The sequence below is a fragment of the Carcharodon carcharias genome, chromosome 5, assembly GCF_017639515.1.
Source record: "Carcharodon carcharias isolate sCarCar2 chromosome 5, sCarCar2.pri, whole genome shotgun sequence".
Lineage (NCBI taxonomy): Eukaryota > Metazoa > Chordata > Chondrichthyes > Lamniformes > Lamnidae > Carcharodon > Carcharodon carcharias.
The window spans coordinates 110,009,533-110,026,154 of record NC_054471.1 but is presented as its reverse complement, the minus strand read 5'-3'; the positions used below and the strand labels follow the sequence as shown (position 1 = coordinate 110,026,154).

At 40.1% G+C, this 16,622-nt stretch overlaps 1 protein-coding gene across 4 annotated transcripts in view; it reads right to left on the bottom strand.

Annotated features, from left to right (window-relative positions):
• The window catches only part of lyst (lysosomal trafficking regulator), a 364,467-nt gene that overhangs the window by 189,285 nt on the left and 158,560 nt on the right, over positions 1–16,622 (bottom strand). For all 4 annotated transcript variants that reach the window (XM_041187582.1, XM_041187584.1, XM_041187583.1 and 1 more), the window contains exons 9-14: positions 15,366–15,589; positions 14,461–14,527; positions 14,177–14,286; positions 12,528–12,954; positions 8,605–8,758; positions 7,431–7,604 (exon numbers count right to left, since the gene is read on the bottom strand). In XM_041187582.1, the coding sequence (XP_041043516.1) occupies positions 7,431–7,604; positions 8,605–8,758; positions 12,528–12,954; positions 14,177–14,286; positions 14,461–14,527; positions 15,366–15,589 (1,156 nt within the window). The remainder of the gene's footprint in view (positions 1–7,430; positions 7,605–8,604; positions 8,759–12,527; positions 12,955–14,176; positions 14,287–14,460; positions 14,528–15,365; positions 15,590–16,622) is intronic.

Below are 16,622 nucleotides of genomic sequence, written 5' to 3'. Positions count from 1 at the left end.
TTAACATAGGTCACCTTTTATGATAAATGCACAGTGTTACGACAAAGCAGTTGGTAAAAGCTGAGTTGTTTAAATCCCAGGGGAAAACTTGAACAGCTGTCATAACCTATATTTTTAAATGGTATGTTTGAGATGCAGCTCTGAATTCAGAAATAAAACCACCAAGCCGCAAGAGGTTTTTATATAAAACTAAATGAAACATTTATTAATTTAACAAGAAATTAAACACATACACATGTCTACAAATTACTGCCATAATAACTTTTAAACAAATCCCTAAATTAATCACTCCCAGATAAATCTTCACCAAGGCAACAATAACCCACAGACATTAAACTGACACCAGGCAAAGAACATTTGATCTTAGGAATTCAAAATTAGGTTCCTTTCAATTTGGTTCCTTTGTACAGTTGTTGGTTAGATCTTACATGCCTTTGACCTGCACACACAAAACTCCTTTCTGTTTATACCTAGTTTTCCCTTTGAATGTAAATTTTCCATTGTATTAATAGGTTTTTAAATTTTACCTCTCCTAACAATAATCCTTTCATTCCAGCAATTTTATTAGTAATATAAACACATTGCTTGGTGTCTCCCAACTAGGTGCAAAATTTTACACATTCTTTTGAATAGTTTATTCAACAAATGAAAATTGCACTTTACCTTTTACTCCTTATGTTTATCTGATTAACGTCTCAAACTACTATACATCAAAGCAACCAGACTAGCTGGCTTTAATTCAATTAAACCACACACAGACACACACATAGACAAAGACCCCATTACAAGTCCAATTTAAAAATAATTTCCAATAACATTATACACATCAATATCTCTTCATGACAACAGTCAAGTAATAATCACTATGGTGGATCAATGTGGATGAATAATGTACATCAAGGCAAAGCCCAACAACTACTGGCCAATTAGTTTAATCTCAGAAGTGGGAAAGCTTTTAGGAACAATAATCCAGGACAAAATTAAGTCATTTGGACAAATCTGGATTAATTAAGGAAAGCCATCATGGAGTTGATAAAGGCAAATCGTGTTCAACTAGCTTGCTTGAGTTTTTGATGAGGTAACACAGGAAGTTGATGTGGATAACACAGTTGATTTTGTGAACATGGACTTCCAAAAGGTGTTTGATAAAGTGCCACAAAGCAGGATTGTCAGCAAAGTTAAAGCCCATGGAATAAAAGGGGCAGTGGCAGCATTGATACAAAATTGGATGGGTGACAGGAAACACAGTAGTGGTGAACAGTTGCTTCTTGGACTGATGGAAGGTATACAGTCACGATTCCCAGGGGTTGATGCTAGAATCACTGATTTTCTTGATCTATACTAATGACTTGGAATTGGGTGGGCAGGGCATAATTTCAAAATTTGTGGATGGCATAAAACTTGGAAACATGGTGAACTGTAAAAGAGGATAATTATAGATTTCAAGAGGACATAGACAGGCTGGTGGGATGGGCAGGTAAGTGGCAGATTCAATTTAATGCAAAGATGTCTGAAATGATACGTTTTGGTATGAAGAACGAGAAGAGGCAAAAAAAAAGATACAATTCTAAAGGGGATGCAGGAGCAGAGGGACCTGGGAGTATATCTAAATAAAACGTTGAAAGTGATGGGGCAGGTTGAGAAAGTGATTAATGAAGCAGACTGGATCCTGGGCTTTGTACGTAGAGGCACAGGGTACAAAAGCAGAAAGCTGTGGTGAACCTTTATAACATGTTCTGTCTTAACTGGAGTATTGGCACCCCATCCACAAACACTCACTCCACCACTGAAGCACAGTGGCAGCAGTGTGTACCAACTACAAGAGGCACTGCAGGAATTCAAGGCGGCTTCTTAGACAGCACCTTCCAAAACCACAATCGCGACCATCTAGAAGGACAAGGGCAGCAGATACATGGCAACACCACCACCTGGAATAAAAGCAAAATACTACAGATGCTGGAAATCTGAAGCAAAAACAAAAATTGCTGGAAAAACTCAGCAGGTCTGACAGCATCTGTGGAGAGAAAGACAGAGTTAATGTTTCGAGTCCATATGACTCTTCTTCAGAACTAAAGAGAAGTAAAAATGTGGTGAAATATATACTGTTTAAGGGGGGTGGGAAGCTGGGCAGAAGGGCAGTGATAGGTGGAGGCAAAGGAGAGATTGCAAAAGATGTCATAAACAAAAGATCGAAGGGGTGTTGATGGTGGTGATACTGGTTAAAGGAGGTGCTAATGGTGACATTAAGAGTAGAAAGCAGGATGAACAAGTGACAGATGGCCCGAGTGGGGGGTGGGGTGGAGTGGGGGGAGGGGACGGTGCGGGAGAAAAGATCAATACAGGCTAAAAGGTGGAGATAAAACAATGAATGGAAATAAATTTAAAAAACAATAACAGAAATGTGGGAAAAAATATATATATAAAAATTTAAAAATAAATATTTGAAAAAAGGGGATCAAAAAGGTGCGAAGATGGAGTTCATGATCTCAAGTTGTCGAACTTCATGTTAAGTCAGGAAGGCTGTAAAGCACCAAGTCGGTAGATGAGGTGCTGTTCCTCCAGTTTGCATTGAGCTTCACCGGAACATTGCAGCAAGCCAAGGACAGACATGTGGGCATGAGAGCAGTTGTGTTGAAATGGTAAGTCTGGGTCATGATTTCAGACAGACCGAAGGTGTTACACAAAGCGGTCACCCAGAGCAGCCTCCGCATTCAAAGGATCATCCTCCACCATTTCTGCCAACTCTAGCATGATGCCACCACCAAACACATCATCCCTTCACCTCCCCCCCCCACCGTTGGCATTCCGTAAGGACCGTTCCCTCCGGGTCACGCTGGTCCACTCCTCCAACACCTCAACCCCCTCCTACAGCACTTTCCTATGCAATCACAGCACGTGCAACACCTGCCCCTTTACTTCCGCCCCCCCTCCTCACCGTCCAAGGGCCCAAACAATCCTTTCAAGTGACTTCCCTCAATTTGTTCCACTGCATTTGCTGCTCCCAATGAGTCTCCTCAACAATGGAGTGACCAAATGCAGACTGGGTGACTGCTTTACGGAACGCCATCGGTCTGTCCACAAGCATGACCCAGACCTTCCTGATAATGGTCCCAGGGATAAGAGACTTCAGTTACGTGGACATATAGGAGAAGTTGGAGCCGTTCTTAGAGAAGGCTGAGAAAAGATTTGATAGAAGTGTTCAAAATCATGAGGGGTCTGGACAAAGTACATAGTGAAAAACTGTTTTCATTGGTGGGAGGATTCAAAGGTCACTGATTTAAGGTGAATGGCAAAAGAGCCAAAAGCAACATGGGGAAAAGCTTTTTTTACACAGCAAGTGCTTGTGACCTGGAATTCAGTGCCTGAGAGTGTAATAGAGGCAGCTTCAGTCATAGATTTCAAAAGGGAATTGGATAATTATCAGAAGAGAAAAAAAAATCACAGGACTACGGGGAAAAAGAAGGGGAGTGGGACCAACTGAGTTGCTCTTGCAGAGAGCTGAGGCAGTGGACTTTCTTCAAATGGCCTCATTCTGTGCTGTAACCATTGTATCCTATTTGCAGTTTAAAAAAAAAACCTTTCCAACAAAATCCCAAAGCATGAATATAATAGATCCACTTTAATACTTTTCATTAGTTTATGCTCATTTTTCAATATTTTTAAAATATAATAAGTTTGAGCCAAAGTTAAGCTGGTTTGAGCAGTAGAAGTGCTGAATTCTGACCTCTGATATTCATTCAGTCTCCTCACACTGTTGAAAAGAGCCCAACTAATCAACTTCTTCACCAGTATCCAGATTCACCCTCAATTTGCTTCCTTCTCTTCAGAAAGCAGCAATGCATGCAAGGTTTATAGCCCTTTGGTACCAACGCCACTCCTGAATTTCCCCAAATGTCTATTCTTCAGTCTGAGTCAAGCCAGCAAGTAAATATCATGGAACCCTCCCAAAACCTATACTAGATGGAACTAACTAGTCAATTACTGCATATGCATTCAGTTAAATTAGAGCTAATGTAACTAGATAGCTGAAAAAGTGAAAATCTAAGTTGTACTTCTGTTCTGGGTTCAGATAAACAACCAAACTGGTGACATAGCAGGATTTATAAAGTTCCTGCATAATTCACCCATAACATGGGGACTGGCGAAAGTGTCAACCTGTTAGAATTGTAAACATCAGTTGAAATAACTGCAGCTGCACAGGTCAAAGATGCTATCTTGAGAACTATTGATCAATAAAGCAGCCTTATATGCACCCTGCCTCAGGAAACTGTGAATTAATGAAAGACAGGATACGAAAATCCCCTATTGGAGAAAGAGAGAGACAAATCCAAGACACCATTGATAAAAGTACCCAGATTGTGTTCAATGGTCAAATACTTTAATGGCTCAGCTAACACAGAATAAAAAAGCGCAGAAGGAGGCTATGCGGCCCATTATCCCTGTGCTGGCTCTTTGAAGGAATTATCCAATTAGTCCCATTCCCCACTCTTTCCCCTAGCCCTGAAAAACTTTCCCCTTCAAGCATCAGTTTTACAAATGAAATTCTGTCTTTAAACTGTTTTCCATACTTATTATTGCAATCAGAGAAAATAGTAAGTGTGCTTTAAGATGGTGATACCACCAAGAGTTCTTGAATTATGAGAAATTCATAATGTGGGTTTGTTTTCCTTACAACAGAGAAGGTTAAGGGGAAATTTAAAAATCATGAGGGATTTTGATAAGAGTAAATAAGGAAAAACTGTTCCAACTGGCAGACTGGTCAGTAACCAGAGGAGACAAGTTTAAGATAACTGCCAAAATATTGAACATATTCAATGACCCAGCCTCCACTGCTCTCTAGATTAGAGAATTCCAAAGATTCATGTCACTCTCAGAGAAGGAATTCCTCCTCGTCTTCATCTTAAATGGGAGACCCCTTATTCTGAAACTCTACCCCCTAGTTCTACATTCCTCCATGAGGGGGAACATCGTCTCAGCATCTACCCTGTCAAGCCCATCAGAATCTTAATGTTTTAATAAGATCACCTCTCAACCTTCTAAACTCCAATGTCTATAGACCCAACCTCCTTCTTCCCTTATAAGGCAACCCCTTCATCCCCGGAATCAGCCTAGTGAGTCTTCTCTGAACTGCCTCCAATGCGAGTATAGTCCTACTTAAATAAGGAAACTGTAGGCATTACTCTAGGTGTGATCGCACCAATGTCCTGTACAATTGTAGCGTGAATTCCCAACTTTTATACTCCATCCCCCTTGCAATAAAGCCCAACATTCCATTTGCTTTCCTAATTTCTCGCTTTACCTGCATGCTAGCATTTTGTGATTCATGGATGAGGACATCCAAATCCTTCTGTAGTGCAGCATTCCGTCGGCCCTCTCCACTTAATCCATTCTTCCTACCAAAGTGGACAACCTCACATTTTCCAACAGTTTTATACTGGAAACTGGCGTTACCCCTACAGAAACAGCATAATCTGCCATTTTTAAACAATTTGCACCATTTCTATGAGGGTTCGCCTGTACCTTGCCAAAGTTAAGGTAAGAGAGTAACCCATGGTAATTCACGGTCAGGTAAATAAACTTATTGTGTGTTTGCCTGAATAATAACAATGCACTCTGCAGGTTCACCAGAATGATACCAAGATGAGAGGTTAAACTGAGGACAGTTGCATGATTGAGTTTATACTCCCTTGAATATAGGGGATTAAAGATGATTAAAAGGATTCGATAGGGTAGATAGAGGGAAACAATTTTCTTTTACAAAGTTGTCCCGAACAAGAGGCCATATCCTTAAAACTGGAGCTAGTTTGTTCAGGCGTGATGCTAGGAAGCACATCTTTACATAAAGGATAGTAGAAATCTGGAACCCTCTCTCCCATAAAGCTGTTGATACTATGGATCAATTGAAAATTTCAAAACTGAAATTGATGGATTTTGTTAGGCAAGGGTGTTAAGGGTCTGGGAATCAAGGCGACTAACTGGAGTTAAGACACAGATCAACCATGAGCTCACTGAATGGCAAAACAGGCTCGAGGGGCTAAACGGCCTTACTCAAACAAGAAGTGCACTTCGAATTACTTAGACTCAGTACACCATGATACGGATGAGACTGGAATATTCAGCATGCACAATCATTTACCCTGACCACAGCTATAAATCTAATCAACAGCCTGATTTACTGTTCTTGAATTAGGCCTGGCCTTCTAACAGTAATACAATCAATTCCATTGAGCTGGTATATTGGAATCCTCAGGGTGTGATAGCATGCTCATACCTTCTTGTTCCAGTAGAATGTAAAATGAAAATTGGTGTATCATCAGTTTGCTGCTGAATTTGTGTCGAAGTCATGGTGACCAGAAACCCAAGTTGCAATACTAATACAATCTTGCAAAGCTTAGGCAAATTTAATAAGCTTGGCATGCACTGGGCCATGGAGATCAAACAGTTTCTGCCATGGATGGTTGAGTTAGCTGAATACAGTCAGTGGACTATTTAGTAGGTTGAACAATTAACTTCAGTGGACTAGAGTGAAAAAAAAACTGTGGTGTCCATTCATAACAGTCATCACGAGATCCCCACAGAGAGATGCATGTGTATCCTCCCTCCTAGACCATATTCCCTCTTCTTCAGAGACAGAGGCAATTTGCCTTCCACACCACAACTGCTCCGTTTAATTAATCTTTTATACTACATCCAATTGATTTCACTCCCATTGGCTATAATCAATGTCATTACAATCAAGTCGTTATGTCTCCAATCTTAAATTTTATACATCTTGGCAAGAAAATTCAACACAACATAATAAATGAATAAATTTCAATTGTGATTTATAAAGACTGATAGGATACTTGGGATATCAAATACTTGCACCCAGTATACCCCTGCAGATAACAAAGGAAACATTTTCTAAATGACAGACTACAAACCAAGGGATTTGGGTGTCCAAGTACACAGATCAGTAAAAGCCAGGGCACAGGTACAAAAAGTCATCATAAAAACTTTTATCTCAAGGAGCTATAAAGTTGTAAAATACATGAGGAAGTGATGCTTCAGTTGTATAGAGTCTTGGTCAAACCCCTGCTGGAATACTATGTTCAATTTTGGGCACAGAAGCTCTGGAATATACTGGCCTTGGAATGGTACAATGCAGCCACCAGAAGTATAGCAGGGCTTAAAGAGTTAAATTGAGACAAGCTGCGTGACTTAATTTGTATTTTCCTGTATTTATAAGATTGAGGGGGTGATCGAATTGAGGTCTTTAAAATGATTTGATAAGGTAGGTAAGGTTATCTGGGGTAGGTGTGAATGTGGAAATTGAAACACAAGATGATTAGCCATAATCTTATTGAATGGCAGAGCAGGCTCCAAGGGCCAAATGGTCTATTGCTGTTCCTATTTCTTATGTTCTTAAGTAGAAAATCACAAGTATACACCTTTGTCCAGATACCCAAAGTGAAAGCTTGCCAAGAACGCTCTTCTTGCTTTCCGATTGTTGCACATAGGTTAGTGCCAAGTGCTGCCACTTCCCTGGAGTTAGAATGTTTTCCTGTGACTCAGCTTGTGCTAGCAGGCCTGCTTTCAAGTCATCATTTGGATCAATGCAAATTCTACAGAAAGAAAGCAGGTCATTTTTAATATTTCAGAAATCATAGTATACAATGTAAACAGTTTATAGAAATACTTGCATTTATACAGTGCCTTCTACGCTTTCAGGTCATCCCAAAGCTCTTTACAGCTGACAAGGTTCTTTTGATGTGTAGTCACTATTGTAATGTAGGAAACGCTGTAGTCAATTATCACACAGCAAGCTCCCACAAACAGCAATATGATAATGATCAGATAAACTGCTTTAATGATCTTGGTTGAGAGATAAATATTGGCTAAGACACCAGGGAGACTTCCTTGGCTCTGCTTTAAAATAGTGCAATAGGTTCTTTTACATCCTCCTGAAAGGGTAGATGGAACCTTGGTTTTAAGTCTCATTCAAAAATGTACTCCCTAAGTACTGCACTGGAATATCAGCTTGCATCTTTTGTTCAAGTCTCTGGAGTGAGGCTTGAACTCAATCTTCTGACTGACTCTTCTGCTATCTAGATCCAATTTTAAACAAAACACGAAGCACAATTTACATTGCTAGAATGGCAAGTCTGATAATTCAAAAGCAAAGCCATGAATGAGTTCTGTTCAGCACCACAACGAAAGAGAAACTGTGTCACACCAATTAACAGAAATTCAGTTCACATGATCAGCAAGTAATTAAAACTGAATTTATAATGGTTGATGTTAATTTGAAATATATCTATCGGCATCTGGATTTTGAAATCTAATATGAGAGGTCACTTTGAACTTACTTTCACAGTGCTCCATGAAGCACAAAGGTTTATTTATGGAAGTAATGCCACGTGCTTTATAAAGGTGAATAGTTCCAAAACATTTTACAAAAGTTTAATTCAGTCAAGTTCCAGAAAACTACAAACATGCTTTGTTTAACCCAGCAATCAGCATTGAAAAATTAATATTGTAAAAGAGTAGGTTTTCCTTCACCCATTTTGATAACAAAAAAAAGGTACCCTGTATTTGTTTTTTCTTCAGCATTTAGTACTCTACCTGAATGTAAAACCACCCGTGTTCAAGTCAGCCCAAACTTGCAGCATGATTACTTTAGACCCCAATGAAATCACATGAAGGCACCCATCTTCAACCAATTTATCACCAGAGTTTTGAGTGCTGCAGCAATCTAAGCCTGCTGTTTTCCCATACTCTGAAAAATAAAACAAAATTATTTCTTTGCATTACTCATATCGTGGATGAGCACCAAACAAGCATGTGGCCATCAGAACAAAACCAAAAATAAAAATACCTGGAAAAACTCAGCAGATCTGACAGCATCTGCGGAGAGGAATACAGTTAACGTTTCGAGTCCGTATGACTCTTCAACACAACTAAGGAAAAACAGAAGAGAGGTGAAATATAAGCTGGTTAAAGGGGGGGGTGGGACAAGTAAAGCTGGATAGAGGGCCAGTGATAGATGGAGATTGCCAAAAGATGTCATAGGCAAAAGGACAAAGAGGTGTTGACGGTGGTGATATTAGCTAAGAAATGTGCTAATAGGTGACATTAAGGGTAGAAACCAGGACGAGCAAGGTACAGAGAGCCCTAGTGGAGTTGGGGGGAAGGGATCGAAATAGGCTAAAAGATAGAGATAAATCAATGGATGGAAATACATTTAAAAATAATGGAAATAGGTAGGAAAAGAAAAATCTATATAAATTATTGGGAAAAAGGGGGATCGGAAAGGGGGTGGGGATGGAGGAGAGAGTTCATGATCTAAAATTGTTGAACTCAATATTCAGTCCGGAAGGCTTTAAAGTGCCTAGTCGGAAGATGAGGTGCTGTTCCTCCAGTTTGCGTTGAGCTTCACTGGAACATTGCAGCAGGCCAAGGATGGACATGTGGGCATGAGAGCAGGGTGGAGTGTTGAAATGGCAAGCAGCAGGGAGGTCTGCATTTGGTCTCTCCAATGTAGAGGAAACTGCATTGGGAGCAACGAATGCAGTAGACTAAATTGAGGGAAGTGCAAGTGAAATGCTGCTTCACTTGAAAGGAGTATTTGGGCCCTTGGACGGTGAGGAGAGGGGAAGTGAAGGGGCAGGTGTTGCACCTTCTGTGGTTGCATGGGAAGGTGCCATGGGAGGGGATTGAGGTGTAGGGGGTGATGGAGGAGTGGACCAGGGTGTCCCGGAGGGAACGATCCCTATGGAATGTGGCCCGGGGTCGGGGGGGGGGGGGGAGAGAGGAGGAGGAGAAGATGTGTTTGGTGGTGGCATCATGCTGGAGTTGGCGGAAATGGCGGAGGATGATCCTTTGAATGTGGAGGCTGGTGGGGTGATAAGTGAGGACAAGGGGGCCCCTATCATGTTTCTGGGAGCAAGGAGAAGGCATGAGGACAGATGCGTGTGAGATGGGCCGGACACAGTTGAGAGCCCTGTCAACCACCGTAGGTGGAAAACCTCGGTTAAGGAAGGAAGAAAGACATGTCAGAGGAACTGTTTTTGAAAGTGGCATCATCACAATAGATGCGACGGAGGTGAAGGAACTGAGAGAATGGGATGGAGTCCTTACAGGAAGCAAGGTGTGAGGAGCTGTCATCAAGGTAGCTGTGGAAGTCGGTAGGCTTGTAATGAATATTGGTGGACAGTCTATTACCAGAAATTGAGACTGAGAGGTCAAGGAAGGGAAGGGAAGTGTCAGAGATGGACCATATGAAAATGATGGAGGGGTGGAAATTGGAAACAAAATTAATAAATTTTTCCAGGTCCAGACGAGATCATGAAGCAGCACCAAAGCAGTCATCAATGTACCAGAGAAAGAGTTGTGAGAGGGGGCAGGAGTAGGACTGGAACAAGGAATGTTCCACATACCCCATAAAGAGACAGGCATAACAGGGGCCCATGTGGGTACCCATAGCCAAACCTTTTATTTGGAGGAAGTGAGAGGAGTTTAAGGAGAAATTATTCAGTGAGAGAAAAAGTTCAGCCAGACGGAGGAGAATATTGGTGGATGGGGATTGTTCGGGCCTCTGTTCGAGGAAGAAGCGGAGAGCCCCCAGACCATCCCAGTGGGGGATGGAGGTGTAGAGGGATTGGACGTCCATGGTGAAGAGGCAGCGGTTGGGGCCAGGGAACTGGAAATTGTTATGATGTAGGGTGTCAAAGGAATCGCGGATGTAGGTGGGAAGGGACTGGACAAGGGGAGAGAGAGTGGAGTCAAGATAGCAAGAAATGAGTTCCGTGGGGCAGAAACAGGCTGACAGGATCGGTCTGCCGGGACAGTCCTGCTTGTGGATTTTGGGTAGGAGGTGGAAGCGGGCCATCCGAGGTTGGGAGACTGAGGTTGGAAGCTGTGGAAGCAATCAGAGTTCCTTATAACAACTTTTAACTTCCCTCCACATGTTGAGATGTAATGGAATAAAACAATTTGGGCAGTTATTACCTGAATGCAGAGTCAGGCACATGATCCAACAACCAGGAATTGTGTCTCCTCTAATGTTGCTATTATGTTGATCTCTAGTGAAACCATGAGCTACAGCAAAACGCTATAGGATAGAATCACCGATCCCAGGTTCCCAGCTGGGGATTCTCTCAAAAGGACAATGAGCCAGCAATAGGACTGCAAGGTGTCAGCAATGGCTCAGAGGGTAGCGTTCTTTGCTCTGAGTCAAATGTTTGTGGGTTCAAGTCTGATCCCAGAGACATGAATTGAAAGGTTGATGCTTCAGGGCAATATAAAGGGAATATAGCATTGTCAGAAGTGCCATCTTTCGGATAAAACACTAAACTGAGGCCCCAACTGCCCTCCCAGGTGGACATAAAAGAGTCCACGACGTTGACTGAAGAAGAGCAGGAAAGTTCTCCCTACTGTCTGGGATTATTTTTATCCCTCAAATAATGTAATTAGAACAGATTATCTAGCCATTATCACATTACCATTTGCGCATCTGTGCTGTGCGCGAATCGGCTGCTGTTTCCTACATTACAACAATGAATATGTTTCAAAAGTACTTCATTGATTACAAAGCATTTTGGGTCATGCTGAGTTCATAAAAGCTGTAAAATACATATGCAAGTCTTTCTTTACAAGACTGTAACATAAATTCTCTGATCCACTCCCCTGAGCATGTCTTCCAGCTGAGAATGCAAATCAGAGAACTTACTTTTTAGTCTGCGGCAGAATAAATATTCAAAAGGTGCTTTAAACCATTTTCATTAAAATATTGTCATCCAGTAATTTGGTTCTATCCTTAAATATTCCATCAGTGCATTTGATGCCTGCTTATATTGGCCATCTTCCCTCCAACAATTTAACCAGCACGAACTCTAAATATAGCAGCAGCCAGCTATAATGTTCAGTTTCAAGATTATCAACAGTACTTTAAGAGGAAGGAGTTAATTTTTTTTATAAACTTTTCTATGCTGAAAGGATAATTGCTTCTTGTGACTTTATAATATGTCAGTAAATGCAATGAAGCAAAGATCTCTCTCTGTATTTTTGTGATAATGGCTGTTGTGGATAACCCCCTTGCACAATGTGCAAATATTAGATAATGACCAGAATTTATATAATCATTACTTTATAAATTATTGCTGTTACCGTGACAGGATGATAACGTAGAGTGCTTGCCTTTCATTTCAGTGAGAAAACAATAACTCTTGCTTTTCTTTTGTTATTTTGCCTAAGTATGTCATTAAAAAGTTATACAAGGATTTTCCCCATATGAATGTTTATGATGCAAGAAGAAAGAACCTGTATTTATGAAGCTCCTTTCACTACCTCAATATCCCAAGTGTTTTTCAGTCAATGAAGTATTTTTCCATTGTAGTAACTTGCTGTAATGCAAGAAATATGGCATAGCAAGCTCCCACAATGTGCCACGCTGACCCACAGCTACTGAAGTCTACCTACAAGAACTTCTTTTGAAATAATATTTATAATAATAATAAAAAAAGCAAAGAACTGAATTCCATTCTTACCAATGCCATCAAAGCTACTTTCTCTGAAAGTAGCTAGCTGGTTTCGTCTTTGTTTCTTTGTTTTTTCAAGTGACCTATCTGTTCCACTGGCGACTTCCACTTTCAACCAAATAGAGACACTAAAGCCATCTGACATGTGTGGCCAAGAGTTCTGACCAACAAGTGGCAGATGGAGTGGAGCCACATGCCAAGGTGACGACAATTGGTGGGTGTATCCTTCAGATTCTGTCTCCCTCTTGCTCGATGGAAATTTGACTCGCTTTAAAAGGCCGGAGCTCTTGCTGGTGGGAGAAGAATTGGTTTTCTGCATGGTTGAAATGGTACTGAAAATACTACTGATAAATACTGTTGGGAAGGTAAGGTACTGCATTGGAACCATGCCTACATTTGCTTCCACTATCCTCAGAATCCCTCCAAGTAGTATTTTCTGAAATATGAGAACAAAAACAATACTTTATCAGCTTTTACAGTGAAATACTTTTAGTCTATTTGCTCTCTTTCAGCAAAATTTTCATACTTTAGTTCTTAGAACTCATGCATTACTCTTGAATCTTTGGAACATTGGATGAACAAAGTTTGCAATTTATGATGGTGTAACAAGCTATAGAACAATTGCCTGAAGTGATGAGTAGCACTGGTACAGAACATTGTTCCAGTTGTTTTACCGTGCCATCTTTCCTCATGCCACCCGCCCTCTATCCCTTCCTTCTTCCCTCCTTTCTTTTCTTCCTTCTTACGTCATGGAAAGTTAATGCACCGACAGCAAACTAATGTCTTGCTGTAGAACTGTTTAGTTTTCATCTATTAGCCTATAGTTATTAGGTGAAGTACAGAAGGTATTTATGTACAGATGGGTGGACTGCATATTTATTTATATATCACTGTTCAGCTTCCATAGTTTTCCATCTTAGCTTTTTACTTTATCTCATGATAGAGGTTCTCCTTGCTAGAGTAGAGAAGCAGTACCTGTTTCAAATGAACCAGGTAACAAATTCATCAAGTGAATCCCCTCTTGCCTGTGATTTTTTTCTGGACAAAGTGTAGCTGTCATGGTGCTTTCAACAGGTCTGTAGTTTTGCAGCACGAACTCTTGCAACAACCCAAATTACCAGCTGGCCACAAAGCTTGATGTGTCCTAATTTAGTCAAAGTGCTCTAAATGGGCTATCTTTCTAAGTTTCTGAAGCCAAGCTGACCATGTTGATAACACAGCCAATTACTAAATAGCCAGTTTGCATCTCTATGCAATAACCTGCAGAAGTGCTAGGAGGAGTTCCACAGCACAAAGCAAGTGAACTGCAACAGGCATAACCCCCTCAAAGATCACAACCTCTAAAAGTCAGTGAAAACTATAAAAACAGTTGCCAGCTTCCCCACAACCTCTCCTGCAAAAACTGTCACCATCAGAATGTTTTGCATTTTTGGAAGTTTGCACTTTCTATAAATTTTATGATTAGTATTGATGTCATTTTGAGTACAATTCCATGCATGTCACTAAGGGGTTTCATTTCTATTCTCCTGGAAGTTCTTCACAAGGTTATCTGGCTTGCTATTGGCAAACTAAATCTCCACTTTGAGTTTTTATTGGTGTGGCTGCTGTTATCCATTTTAAAGAGCATTTTCATAAAACTATGTAGACATTTCACTCACAGTTGGAGGGGTCTTCTCTAAAAACAGTCTCAGAAAGAGTGTCAACTCTTCAGCTGACAACCTGGAGCTGATTAAAGTCACCAATAATTCGACAAGCACTGCCTGGCATTCTGCGAAAATAAAGGTAAATGGTTATAGGATCCTGGAATTCATAGTTAACTGGCAATCTAATAATAATCACATTTAAACACAGAACAGAACTTGCCGATTGCTGTACACCACTCGTACACTTCAAACAATTCAATGACAATTAGAACCTCAAGCAAAAGAAAGTTTGCACATACCTTCTAAAGTCATCTCAGACTGACTCAAAATATTCTGAAAACCTCCCACAATAATTTTTACAGCTCCCTAAAATGAAACAAAATATTGCGAAATGAAAAATAGAAGAAAAATCTGATAAATGCATAGTGTTACATCAAATATGCATACCGAATACCTTTCTTGACACCTTTTATACTTTTGAAACTAAATCAGCTCGAGCCCTACGTGAAATGGAACTGAACCGGATTGATGATCGAGACAGCAAAAGGAAAGCAATCCTACTCAAAGCAGTGACAGCAGGCCCTGGCTGCCAGTTCCAGCTGTCTGTTTTCACAAATTGGAGATTTTTTTCCCCTCCCAGATAGGAAAATGCTTAAAAAAAAAAGTTTTAAATAAAGTGCCTGTGGGAGAAGTACTTCAGATTGAATCTGTCCTGACCTAAATTCTCCTCTCACAAATCTCTCAATACTGGAAGCAATAGAAAGATATACTGATAGGGTGACATAAAGTCAGCTGGGAGAAGCTTCATGTAAGAACAGTAAACACAGGCAAGTCAGCCGAATGGGCTGTTTCTGCGCTGTAAATTCTATGTAAACATAGTATTGAGGAATTGTATGTTCTAAACTAGTGTCTGCTGAAGTGGAACAGGAAGCAATTGCAGTTCAAGGTCACAGGATGACAGAACAGCAAAAACATAGACTACAGTCGACCCCTGTTAATTCAAAGTCATATTATTCAAATTATCAAATATTTTCCATGTATAAAAAGCCTCCTGTGCTGCTTACTTAAATTGATTAATTAAAATTACTTGATAATTTGAATTTTTAGCGCAAAAAATGATTTTGTACCAACAGAATTAATTACATATCTTTTCTTTTTATATCCTGCCTTTTTTTCCACTCACCCAGAAATTTTAATGGTTTACCTGCTGGTAAATGGATGTAGCATTTTTTTCACTGTGCTGCACAACCTCGAGCAGACTTCTGAAGACGTGAGTTAGGACATCAAGGCTGGGATTGCTGACAGACAGCAGGGTGAGTTCTAACATACAGATCTCAGGGTACATCAATTCCCTCTGTGCAGTACCCTCAGCAGTATTACAAAGATAACTTGATGACTGAGCCAAGGATATGATTTCTGGTTTCACATCTGTATCACAGAGCAGAGAAAATGGTTACACATTTTGTATTTTTCTTCAACGCATGTTTAGGATTAGAGGTAAAATCTCAACAAATGACATGCTTACAAATCATGTCATGGTTAAAAGTGGATAAGAAAGGGATTAGTCCAAACCTAAAATAAAAAGTCATGCATAAATAAACAAAAGCCTTTCCAAAGTATCATTTTAGCTAAATTATCTATATAAAACCAAGTCAAAATGAACACCAGGTATGACCAATTAAATTCTAACCACAACTTGGGAGAAAAAAAGTGGGGTACTTCCATCTAACAGTTGCCACAACCACTTTAACACCTGCAAACTCAGATATACGTACAAGTGAGTGAAAATACAGTTATTGCAAATGCTTTCCAAAATTAGGCATACTTCATTCAGTGAAATTTTTCTATGCTTGCTGATATAATCATTCATTTCCCTTTCTCAACTCTTTTTGAAAATTTCTATTTCCTCTGCAAAACGTTTACTCGCAACCCAGCCACTCCCACCAACAACTTAGCCCACCTTCAATCACCTTTCCAATCTCTAAGGTCCTTGGGCATGTCAGTTCCATGCCATTATCCAATAAAATTCCATTGAAACCTCTCCAGTCTTGTGTCTTTTCAACTCCCATCACTAAACCTGACCTCGCTAAAGTCACAAATGACATATCTGCCAGTGGTACTTTATCCCTTCTATCCTTCTCACCCCATTTGTTCTGTTTATAGTTAAAAAGTCTAAGTTGGAGCACTTAAAATTAGAAAATCAAGTAAATCTGTCAAAATAATTAAAGATCTAATATTTTTCTAACACTTTCAACTCTATACGAATTATGCTGAAAGGCAGAAAATAAACAAGACAAATGAGAATGTATGGGACATGTTGGTTACTAGAATTCTGGTATAAAGCAGGAGCGACAGGATGCAAACTAACTGGGTAACAGCAAGTAGAATAAGCACCACTACAAAAGATTATCTAAACAGTATTTTTACACTCATGTATGGAGAGTTCATTAATACAGAGATG